The sequence below is a fragment of the Rhinolophus hipposideros genome (genome assembly GCF_964194185.1).
Source record: "Rhinolophus hipposideros genome assembly, chromosome: 5".
In the NCBI taxonomy this organism is placed as follows: Eukaryota; Metazoa; Chordata; class Mammalia; order Chiroptera; family Rhinolophidae; genus Rhinolophus; species Rhinolophus hipposideros.
The window spans coordinates 31,483,319-31,496,131 of NC_138051.1; the positions used below are offsets into that span (position 1 = coordinate 31,483,319).

A 12,813-nucleotide genomic window follows, 5' to 3' on the forward strand; every position below is an offset into this window, starting at 1 on the left:
CACTTTAAGTGGTTGAATTATATGGCAAATGAATTATATCTCAATGAAACTGTTTTTTTCCTTAGTGGAGTAAAAAACATTTTTTTTCTCACAGTTTTGGGAGTGAGTAATTTGGGCAGGGAAGAGCAGGAACAGCTCGTATCTACTCCACCATGACTGGATCCTAAACAGGGGTGACTCGATTGGCTCGAATTGTCTGGTATGGCTCAACTCTGCTCATAGGCATCGGTATGCAGGAACCAGCTTGCACCACCTTCTGGGAAGTTGTGCACATCCCAGCTCCGCCTTCAGTGGCTCGACCTGATAGTTGTAACTGGTTTGGGTGGGAGTATTGACACCACGTAAAATGGAAAATGCTACAAATCAGGATTTCCTGATTTGAATGTTAGAGCAAGGTACAAAGAAAAAAATGAAACAGAATAGCTTCAGAAGCCTCTCTAAAAGAAACCTGCAGTCGTTTTGTGTTTTGTTGTGTCTGTTTGTTTTAAACGGAGATTTTAACATAAGGAATAAGCTAACACGAGTTTCTCCCTAAGATGGCAAAATGAAAATTAAGAATAGAACGTTCTCCTGCTGAAGTCAGGCAGCCTCCTGCCAGCCTGGGTCTTAGGTTTTCTTTGGGACTATCACCATGTGACCTGCTCTTTCTGAAATGTAAAGGATGGTGGCATAGGTTGGGAGTACCACAGGGCACAGGCATCTGTCATTTACCGTACAAACAGCAATTATAATTTCAAATATTTTAAATGTCAAGTTTTTGCAATAGGAGGGGCACATGAAATCAGCACTTTTAAGGTTTTTTTGATAACACTTCCATTGAGGATGAAATCCTTTGGGTTGATCTATGTAGAATTTCCTACTACTTGACTTTTCCTCTCTGTTTCAACACAAAAGTTTGGGAGAGTATGAACCTGGAATTAAATTTTCAAGCGTGTTGTGGCCAACAGATTGTTATGCACATAAATGCAGAGATTTAAAACCAGATCTTCACTGAAAAAAGACCCTGGTATAGGTACCTGCTGTGTGCAAGGGTTTTTGGGGCCTGTAAGGAGGTAAACACATGAGGAAAAAAAAAAAGGAGCGAAATAAGTGGCAGAAAGCATGTAAAGGGAGGGATTGAGTGTCCTTGATGTCTTTCTTTTTGGTGGGTGTAGCTGGATAAAAGTTGATTACCTTAGCCTGAAGGAATCTGGGAAACATGGTCTCTGTACTCAAATTAGCAACTTCAGGCAGTACAGATCACATACCAATTTGTTCAAATACTTTATAAGCTTACTGTGGGTAGAATGTCTTTATCTTTGTTTTCTAATTGAAATAGTTTTGTTACTGATGTCGACCAAACTGCTGTGCTCTTCCTATTTTTCAGTTGGCTGGGATTGGACAGGCTTTGGAAAGATAAGAAAGGGGTGAAAGTACCAACACCTATTGCAGAGAGAAAAAAGCCCAACCCTCTTCAATTTGGCCCACATCTGTCAGATTTAATCACTTCATCTCCCTACTGCTAATGACCTAATTGGACCTTCCTTGCACCTTAGTATCATTTTAGTAAAGTTAGAAAATAATACTATACGCTACTATTTTGGATGGTAATGTTTTAGGAACCTATTTAGCAGGTTGTCTTGGAAGCAGGCATTTAACAGAATCACTGTCTTCTCCCTTATCTTTTGTAACAAATAACTAGAGGGATCATTCCAACTGGCAAGAAGATCAAGTCATTTTCTGATTTAAAATACTTTGGTAGTTGTCTGTTGCCTCAGGATAAAGTACCTTGGCTTACAGGGCCCCAATGTTCTTGGCTTTGCTTTCCTCTCCAGCCTCATCTCACACCACACACACACACACACACACACACACACACACACACACACGCATGCACGCACGCACGGTGTCAGTGTATTCTTCAGCCAGTTTGCCTGACACACCCTACCCTGCAATTTCAATTCCAAGCTTTCAAATTCGCTCTTCCTTCTGCCAAGTATACTCCTCCCTTCCTCTCTGCCTTCCCCCTTTTCCCTCCAACCGCTCTCCCCACCTCCTCCTAAAAGAACTCTTCCTTGAATCTTTGAGTCTTAGCTTATTCCTCACATCCAATTTTGGTTTATGTCAGGTGTGCGTTCTTTGTGCTCTGTGGGTCCTCTGCATCCCCTCATCAAGGTACACGATAATTGTATACTTGGCTATACTGCATTTTACCTGTTTACTTGTCAGTAGCTTCTTAGGTAAGATCAGTCTGTTCAACTCACCTTTGTCTCCTCAGCTCCCAGCTCCATGCCTCCTAAATAAGAAATATTCGATACAAATTTGTTGAATAAATAAGTAAACAAAGAAACACAGGGCTAGTAGGTGTTTTTCCTAAACCAGAATATTCAGATAAGACCCAGGAGCCTGTACTTATCAGTCTTTCTTTCATTCTTGGCTGTAGCCACCAACTGGCACCTGTTTTTCTGGGAAGGGAAGAGTCATTCAGTAATAGAGCTCCTGTAACAGGACCTTGCCATGCTGTCACTGAGGAGAAACCCTCTGCAAACCCTCTGTTACTGCCATTGGGATTTGCTGCACCAGCACAGTACCCTCTACAGTTTCATTGTTTGATAGATGTGTGCTGATAATTATGATAAAACCCGGGGGACCAGCAGCTCATCAGCATCTCTACTTCTAGATCGGGCGTGAAGGTGGCTGTGCCCACCATGTTGGTTTCTCCTCTGACCAGTTCCCAGAGAGGGATGACAGTTGGGGGCTCAGCAACTCTATGGTCAGCGCTACCCAGCTCTGTTCAGGAACTTAATTGATAACTTCTGGGCCTTTTTCTGCCTCACCTCGCCTCCTACCATGTACCGATGCCAAATCCTAAAGTGTTTGGGAAATGAAAAGTTGTATTTAAAGAACATTAGGGACCTTTGAGAACCAGAGTTGGGTAAGTCTGGGATAGGGGAATTGAATGGCTCTGTTGTAAATATAGTTGCTGACAATTCTTTGTCTGAAAATTGTTTATATTCATTTGAATTTAATGAATCAGAGCACTCCAGCTAAAAGAACAATGATTAATGCTATTTGCTGATTACTGTTACCACTTTGCTTTCTGTTTTCAAGACATGTACCTCTTACTGTAAGACTCATTTATTTTTTGTCTTATTAAGCATTCTCGTTTTGAGGCAGAACTTTTGTCAGGGATACAAAATCAGCCTCCCAAATCTTGGATTTCCATAGTTTGTGCCTATTTTGTGGCCTAGAATTTGACACAGGTGGCCATTTCGGGCCATTAATTTCTTTCTGTAAAATGATTTCCCTGTGTAATTATAGGGGAAGTTTATTTCTAACTTCTAAATGACATAAACAAATGAAGAATGGAAGGGAATAGATAAAATTACTTTAAAAAATTAGAGTAGTGTGTATAATGGAAACACATGTATGTTTCACCCTTCCCTGGAGCAAATATATGGTCACAGAAAGCTCATTAAACTGATCCTATTTCTAATTCTTCATTAATTATAGCAAGGTCACGCTGAAATAATCTAGTGATTAGTCACCATAATAACAATAGTACTTCTATTTATTGAGTGCATCCACGTGCCTGGAGCTGTGCTACATGCCTCACTTACATTATCTCATTCAATTTTCACAACAACCTGGTGAGGTAAGTACTGTAATTCCTGCTTTTTCCACATGAGGAAACTGAGGCTCAGCAAAGTGAAGCCATTCGGCCAAGGTCTCACTGTTAGTAATCGACACGGTCAAGATTCAAATCCTGGTTTGACTCCAATGCTGTGTGTGTATTCTTAACCCCTACATGGTTTTCAGTGTTGAGTTGGATCTGGAGAGAAAGTGGTTAGTATCCTGATACATGGACATTCTGCTTAAAAATAAAGCCCAGCATTTCTATTACACTTTGTTTTTTAAGAGCTTTACTAGACTACTTATTTAATACAAATGGTTTCTCCTGAGATAGGTCAGCAGTTCTCAAACGTGGGGTGCATCAGAATCACGTGGGGAGATTGTAAACATGAAAATAGGGCACCATCCCAGACCCACTGAGTCAGAATTGCTGTGGGTGGGGACCATCTGATGTTTAATAAGCTTCCCAGGTGCTTCTAACACATAGAAGTTTGAGAATCACTGAGGTCTGTGAATGATAGGTGGGTGGTTTTTGGGAATGACATTCTCATGTTTGTAGATTTACTTAGGGCCTCACAGGAAATTTGAGTGTGGCTAAATTATAATGCAAAAATTCCAAACCACCATCCTGTCTAAATTTATAGAATTAATCAATTGGCAACATCTGTAGTATGACCGAACGTAATGGAACTTATTGTTATCTCATTTTTCTTTTTTCCTCTTGAAAAAATTGTTTATTAATGATAATAGCTACGTAATACTCTGTTTGGTATGTGTTGAGTCTTTTTCATTTGGCATGTGTGAAATGATGGTTGTATTTCCTGTAATCACTATAAGAAGATCTAAAGGAGTTTCAAACAACAACTGTTCAGATTCCAACTACAGAATCACAAAATCCCAAGATGAAAGCCATCGTGTACAGCCATATGTTACTTGAATTCTCCTTTACGGCATCTCCACTGAGTAGCTAAGTGGCCTATTTTTGCTAGACAGCTGGCACTCCATGGCAACAGTCTATTCTGACTTAGAAAGTTCTTCCTTATAGTAAAGTGAAATCTATTTCTCTAGAACTTCCATACATTAGTCCTAGTTCTAACCCCTTATCAGAACTTCTTACTCAAATCAGCCAAAACCTTTGCTTAAGATAATAACTCCCTGACTACTATTTTCTGGAAGTTCACAGGATGCCTTGCTATTTAATGTAAGCTGTGTTTGCTCTATGGCCAGGCCATGTGTCAGGCTATTTTCTGTACAGATGAACTTAGAATTATATGACTTAGACTAAATTCATGATTCATATTGTTTTTTCTTTAAAAATTTTAGTAATTCTATATAGAGAGATTTATTTGGGGTGTTCAAATACAGAGGCCCAAATGACAGAAAAAGGAATGTGATCTTATATTTTGTAAAAGCATTCTAAGTGTTCCATTTCACATTAATTTCATTAGCATGATGTCATAGTAACCAGCTGTAAAGTTTTAAACATTGTCTGCTTTCTCTGTGAGTTGTTCAGAACCATCTAAAAACCTGGTGTTTGTTAATAGGTCTCTTTTAAATGAGAAATATAATGTACCTCACTTCCCATTATTCATTTGCTCCTTTGAAGCTTAAAAGGAAAAAGAACATTTGTGTCCTCACTGCCAAAGAACTTTGGGTTCTAACACTCCTTATTCAAGGTATACTATTCCTTTTCACCATCCTTTCTCACAGACTTTGATCTGGAACCCAACAGAAAAACAGCAAATGCATCACTAACCAGTGGTCCAGTTGTCACCAATGTTAACCTCGAATGCTGGATACAGTGAGAGTCAAATGCAGGCAGAAGCTAAGATAACGAGTCAGGTTATTGTTGGGAAGATATATTTTCCTGGTAGGACTTCCTTGCTGTAGCTACTTTTGTGTGTAAGTTCCAAATTTTAGAGGACAAATGTTAGTTTACAACTGTGACCTTTCAGTTAGGCCAGCCAGGGTGAAAGAAGTGGAACACACTGATCACACATGGAAATGACACTCTATACTAGCATAAAAGAAAATTTGAAGTTCAATTTGAAGGTCAGCTTTGCATCCAAAATCCCTTCTCCAGTATCATTTTCCTTGGGCCAAAACGAGAGACCAGCATTCTTTTCAATCTTCCCTTATGCTTCCAGACTTTTGCCCTTCCATCATGGATCATCTTTCCTGAAATTACTGTGATCTCTTTTTGTCACTCAGCCGACCAATTCAAGATACTTTGCCACCATTTCTTTAGCATCCGATTCTACCTAGACTCCTACCATCATTGATGACATCTCCAACATTCAGGTTGATTCCTCAAAATGTAAAACACAGTATAGAAAAAACAAAACACCATGTGTGAGTCACGAGTCACTTGTATTTATTTTATGAGAAGACTATGAACTTACAGACATGTTCTGGCAACTGGAAAAACACTGTGGGAAATGATATATCCGCTTTACTATTAAAGGTCCGAATGACATTTGAACTACAATACTACATGTCTTTTATTTTTTCTTCCAGGTTTCAGAATGAAGTTTAATGCTGTGTGCACTCCCGCATCAGAGTTATTTTCAGAAACCATAGAAAGTCCTATGCTGTGGATCTCCTCCAGGTCCAGGCAGAGGGCTCGGGCTGTTTGGGATGCAGCGGGCATCACCACCAGGCAGGAGACGGGTCTGAGGAGGGTCGGTTTAGTTGTCCTTAAACTTGCCGTTGATGTAGGGCACCCAGTGTACAATCAGCCGCCAGTCGGTGGCCCACACCAGCCTCACGGGCCCACGGAGCCCCACATGCCCACTGTGGAGATCCAGTTCTTGGCCAGTTCATGGTAGCGCTGGCCCAGGGAGCTGCTCGGCCTCACTGCACCGTCTGTAGCGCAGGGTGACCCTGGTTCCGCCCAGCCCGGACGCACTGCGCAGAAGCCCCCAATAATTAATGTCTGCCTTTTGGAAGACTATGGCAAAAATATATCGATTTATATCACTAAACTTTCTAGGCTTAGCTCCCACATTAACAGATACAGTGTACTAACAGTGATTCATAATTAAAAAGTAGGAAGAGCAGCAATTGAAAATTATGACCAACTCACAACAGTGCTCATGCAGTGTTTCACCCAGCTTCCTGTCTGAAAACTGTAGGAATTCTAACTATCTGCCTCTGCTCATTAATTGTGGGAGCTCGGCAATCTGCCAAGTATTGTATGGCTGCCAGTCTTCCTCGTGGAATTCTGATTTACAGTCTTCACTAAACCAAGGCCAACTTATATATTATGCACAGTAAGCACAGTTTCCAGGGCACAGGAGACTTTTAGGAGCACACAAATATGTCTTAATTTCTTTCAAAATAAGAAAATAAATAAAACAATAATGAATATACAATAATGAATCTGCCTGAATTATATTTGTCTTTCAACCAAGGCAGTCATAAAATAGATTTTAGAAACATTTTATGGAGGAAGGGCTCTACAAAGGCAAAAGTGACTAAGGTCCCTTGAAATCATATAAGGCCCTGTGGGAAACTCTAATGCTCTGCTAATGTAGCTCATGAATACCAAATTCTAAGTCACAAAATACAGCATTTAGTAAGTGCTATATTAGTATTTAGTGCTATATTAGTAAGTCACAAAATATAGCATTTAGTGCTATATAAAACTCTGTGGAACTGCTTGTGTGTGATCATAAGAACTAAAGAAATAACTTGTATTTTAACATCTGGACTGGAGGGTCCTCAGAGTCCACCCTTGAATAGAGGCCCATACTTTGATGATTACCGCTCTCCCCCACACATTCCCACTCAAAGTGTCGTCCATGGGCTAGCAGCATAAGGGAATTTGTTAGAAATGCAGAACCTTAGCTTCTACCTAAAACTTCTCCATCAGAACGTACATTTTCACAAAATCCTCAGATGGTATGATATGTATGCATGGGAAAATTGAGAAGCACTGTCATTTTTAGAAGAATCTATACCTAGGAATTGTTCTACATTCTGACAGAGTGCTTCTCCAAAAGTGATATGATTGAGAAAAAGAAAACCCTGGATCAAAAAAATCTACCTATAAAAATATGAATAGTTTAGATCCCATAGAAGCAGAGGAATCTTTCAGCAAACACGAAAAAGGTGCTCATGAAAAGATACTAAGAAAACTAATAATCTCTTAGAAGAAAACATAGGGAAATGCTTCATTACATTGGAATGGCAATGATTTCTTGGATATGACACCAAAAGTACAGGCAACAAAAGAAAAAATAGACAAAGTGGACCACATCAAAATTTAAAAACTTTTGTACATCAAAGGACACTATCAACAAATGAAAAGGCAACTCATGCAATGGGAGAAAATATTTGTAAAACATATATCTGCTAAGAAGTTAATATTCAGAATATATAAAACTCTTATCAGTAAACAACAACAAAAAACAACTCTCTTAAAAAATGAGCAAAGGATTTGAATAGACATTTCTCCAAAGAAATTCAAATGGATAATAAGCACCTGAAAATATACTCAGATATCACTAGTTGTTGTAGTCCCTTTGGGCTGCTATAACAAAGTAGTACAGACTAGATACCTTATAAACAAAAGAAATTTATTGCTCACAGTTCTGTAGACTGGGAAGTCCAAGATCAAGGCACTGGCATGGTTCTGTTCTGGTGAAAGAGACCGCTTCCTGGTTCATAGATGTCTATCTTTCTTTGTGTTCTCATATGGTGGAAAAGACAAGAGACAGAAGAGACAAGGGGTCTCTTTTGTAAGAGCACTAATCCCATTCATGATGGCTCTACCCTCAGAACCTAGTCACTCCCAAAGGCCCATCACATGCCATCAACTTTGGGAGTCAGGATTTCAACATATGAATTTTGACACAACATTCGGTCTATAGCACTAGTCATCAGGGAAATACAAATCAAAACCACAATGTGATACGGCTTTTCACCCATTATGATGGCTATTATAAAAACAAACAAAAAAATAAAGAAACAAACAGAAAATAACAGTTGTTGGCGAGGATGTAGACACTGGAACTCTTGTGCATTGCCAGTGGGAATGTAAAATGGTGCTGCTGCTGCTGTGGGCAACAGTACAGTGATTCCTCAAAAAATTAAACATAGAATTACCATATGTTCCAGCAATCCCACTTCCGGGTATATACTCAAAAGAAGTGAAAGTGGGGATTTGAACATACTTGTATGCCCATGTTCATAGCGGCACTATTCACAGAAGCCAAAAGATGGAAGCAACTCAAATGTCCACAACTGATGAATGCCTAAAAAAAAAAATGTGGTATATACATATACATGGAGTGGAATATTATTCAGCCTTAAAAAGGATACTACATGATACTACAAAAGGACACATGATACTACAATAGAGATGAATTTTGAGGACATTATACTAAGCAAAATAAGCCAGTTTAAAAAAGACACATACTGTATGATTCGATTTATATGAGCTATCTAGAGTAGGCAAATTCATAGAAACTGAAGGTAGGAATGGTGGTTCCATGGATGGGGAAATCGGGGGTAGTTTTATGGGTACAGAGTTTCAGTTTTGCAAGATGAAAAAGTTCTGGAAATTGGTTGCACAATTATGTGAATATACTTAATACTACTTAACTGTACATCTAACTATAGTTAAGATAGTAAATTTTATGTGTGTTTTACCACAGTTTTTAAAAAATGACAGTAAGACTCAAATCAAGGCATGAAAAAGATCCTGCTTTGAGACTTATTATGCACAGATGTAAACAGAGGGCTAATGCTTTATAAAGGCTGGTGTGTGCCAGAGTTGGCACAGGGATGGAGCAGGGAAGTCTTAGGGATGCCTTGTGTAAAGCTGAAGTTCAACTGCTATTGTACATCTCAGGTTCTCTGACTGGTCTTGGAGCCAATCCTTTAGTCTCAGTTCTTGTGGTGCATTGAACATTCTTCTACTGTAGCCACAGGCCAGGGAGAAGCTGGGTCTACCAGGCCAGAAGAACCCCAAAGCACAAAGTGTAGTTAGTGTTACATAACTCCTTCATTCTAATGCTTTGGCTTCTTATTCACTATTGTTCAAATACGGTAGCTAACAATATATTTTAATGCTTACAAAGTGCTTTTGCTAGAATATCCCGGGATGTTTAGAATTTTGTCTCTTATCAAAGACAATTATTTCCTCTTCATGTTTATAAGTTGTTTGGCATAACTTCACACTTCCCCAATTTATTTCACTTAGGTTTTTTTCACAGAATTTGGTGGAAGGGATGAGAACTTAAGAGTAGAATGAAGGGCCGGCCTGATGGCTCAGGAGGTTAGAGCTCCATGCTCCTAACTCCGAAGGCTGCTGGTTCGATTCCCACATGGGCCAGTGGGCTCTCAACCACAAGGTTGTCAGTTCAATTCCTTGAGTCCAGCAAGGGATGGTGGGCAGCGCCCAACCACAAGGTTGTCAGTTCAATTCCTTGAGTCCAGCAAGGGATGGTGGGCAGCGCCCCCTGCAACTAAAATTGAACACAGCAGCTTGAGCTGAGCTTCCTCCCAGATGGCTCAATTGGTTGGAGTGTGGGCTCTCAACCACAAGGTTGCCAGTTCAACTCCCACAAGGGATAGTGGGCTGCGCCCCCTGCAACTAGTAACGTCAACTGGACCTGGAACTGAGCTGCGCCCTCCACAACTAAGATTGAAAGGACAACAACTTGACTTGGAAAAAGTCCTGGAAGTACACACTGTTCCCCAATAAAATCCTGCTCCCCTTCCCCAATAAAATCTTTAAAAAAAGAAAAAGAAAAAAAAAGAGTAGAATGAAGAAAGTGAAACCTTTCAATTGGAATTTATTTGTGCAGGACATTAAGGCAAGTGAGATGCCTCCGGTACTCCCTTTGAGAACAGTGGATAACACATCCCATTTCAGAAGACTTCCATAGGGAACTTCAGAAAGCCAAACCCGGGCTCTTAGTGGATCATCCACTAAGCATTTTTAAATATTAAGGGAATTGGCTCCAGTTTACTTGAATGAAAAAGATTAGCTAATCGACTTGAAGTAAGTGAGGGTTGAAAACACAAAGAGCAAAAAATCACTTCAGATAAATAGCAGGGTATTTGGGGACTAGCACAGCTGAAGTTTCCTAAGCATTCTGCCAGTATTATAGGCACACCTCGTTTTATTGCACTTTGCTTTACTGTGCCTCACAGATGTTGCTTTTTGGTTTTTTTTACAAAGTGAAGGCAATTCTCTCCACCTGCAAAAAAAATTTGACTCGTTTTATTGTGATACTTGCTTTATTTTAGTAGTCTGGAACTGACCCCGTAATACCTCCAAGGCATGCCTGTACTCTATTAAAGAAAAAAACACAACCCATTGATTTAATATAAGAGAAGCAGTCAAGGGTATTATCCTCATTACTTTGCAGTCACACCTAATGACCTGTCTCTTCTATGACAGCCAGCACATGAATAGTTTGAAAAGCACGGTGACACTGAGAGATGCTGACAAGCAAAATACTGAGATGGGTGTGGGGGTAGGGGTGGTGGCTAACACCATTATCAAAGATTGCTACTTTAAATGATCGTGAAAATTCTAGATAAGGACGGCGGCTGTTTATTGGCTGATTCAAATTGTAGGAGTTCAAAGTAAATTCTATTATATACTTTGAGCAATTTTAGTTGCTGCCTTTATTTTTAAAAATCGATTTATAGTTTTATAATTTATATTTATAAAAATATTGAAAAAATCATAGAAAATATTACTTGTGAAAGCCAGCGTAAACCTCTGTTGGTATAATCCAACATTTATGAAAATGCCTTGTATGGGTTTTGAGTGCTCTGTCTCTGTCCTTGTTCACCCTCTTGTGGCCATGATAGGAAGAAGCCAAGAGCCAGGCAGCGGAAAAAAAAAAAAAAAAAAAAAAGCAAGAAGCCTGGATAATAAACTGATTACCTCTCACTTTGAAGATATTTTCCATAATTGAGATACGTAGGTATGCTTGGAATTTACATGGATCAGAACCATGGGAGGAAATAGATGAAAGACTTGAAGGGGTGATTGTAAATTATTCCTTCATTAAACTTGGGAGTATGGGCAGTGACAATGGAAACTGAAAAGGATGTGCTATTGATACCTCCTATTGGCTGAACCCAACTGGAAGCACCCAGAGGGCAAAGGAACCAAGTTTTTGCAATCCTTCACAGTCCAGCCTTCCATGACACAAAGCAGAGTGAAGGGTAGAAAGTGGATCTGGCTTGGCAGACAGAGCAAATCCAGTACAAAATGTTTCTAAAATATTTCATTACTATTATAGTTTCTTTTATAAGGCATGAGTCTAAGGGCTACATTCTGGAATAACTCTTGTATAAATTGGCATTGAATATCTATACAATTCCTATAGTCTACCTAAAAAACAAAAACAAAACAGATAACAGAATTTCACACTACCTGAAAACATTTCTGAGGTTTCTCTCCTCCATCTAATGACCATGAAAGTATAAGCCTGGCATTTGAGGAGTTCAGATCATTGGATACTTGGGTATTAGAGTGACAATAAGCTACAGGAAGAAAGAGAAAGGCAGAAATGAGGATCCAGAGAGCTCAGTTGCTGTTTGCTGCTTGTTCTCGTCCACCTTTTGCCCCACATAAGTAAACTTCCCAGCTCCCCTCTGGCAGTATTAAGACCAACACCAATTACTTATTACTCAAACTAAACATGTGTCTAAGACATCAGCAAATCAGTCACCCAAAGTATGTAAAAGAAAATCAGAAAATTTGGGGATGAAGGTATTTTTATTTCGGCATATTTGTAAATTTTGTATCATTTTAGAAAAGAGAAATTTTATTTCATAGTTTAACATAGCTTTGAGGGTTGGTGGTGGGGAGCATTGTAGCACATGATAAACTTTTTACAGTAGAGCTGCTCCTTCCAAAGATCAAATGTGAAGGAATGGGTACCTTCAAAAGACTCAGGGAATGGACCCCTAAGAGGCAGTTGCTGATGCTCAGGAGAGTAAGAGTATTTACCTATGCCAGGGGCTCAGAGTACTTGGCTCTTGTATCCCTTCCCCCCTTTCCGCCCCCAATTTTCGTTACTCTCTCCTGGGAAGCTAACTCCAAGAGTTTGCAGGGCAAAAACATGAGTTTCCTTTAATAATCTTCAATAGGGATTGGTAGTAGAGAGGATAATATTTAAGGCCAACAGAAACCTTGGGCAAATCATTTCCCTTTTTGTCATCAAGAAA

At 39.5% G+C, this 12,813-nt stretch overlaps 1 protein-coding gene across 2 annotated transcripts in view; it reads left to right on the forward strand.

The window, feature by feature from the left end:
* Positions 1-6,948, forward strand: part of KATNBL1 (katanin regulatory subunit B1 like 1) — a 66,776-nt gene extending 59,828 nt beyond the window's left edge. For both annotated transcript variants that reach the window (XM_081049086.1, XM_081049087.1), the window contains exon 10: positions 6,130-6,948. In XM_081049086.1, the coding sequence (XP_080905212.1) occupies positions 6,130-6,141 (12 nt within the window). In that variant the 3' untranslated portion in view covers positions 6,142-6,948. The remainder of the gene's footprint in view (positions 1-6,129) is intronic.
* Positions 6,949-12,813: the final 5,865 nt, after the last annotated feature.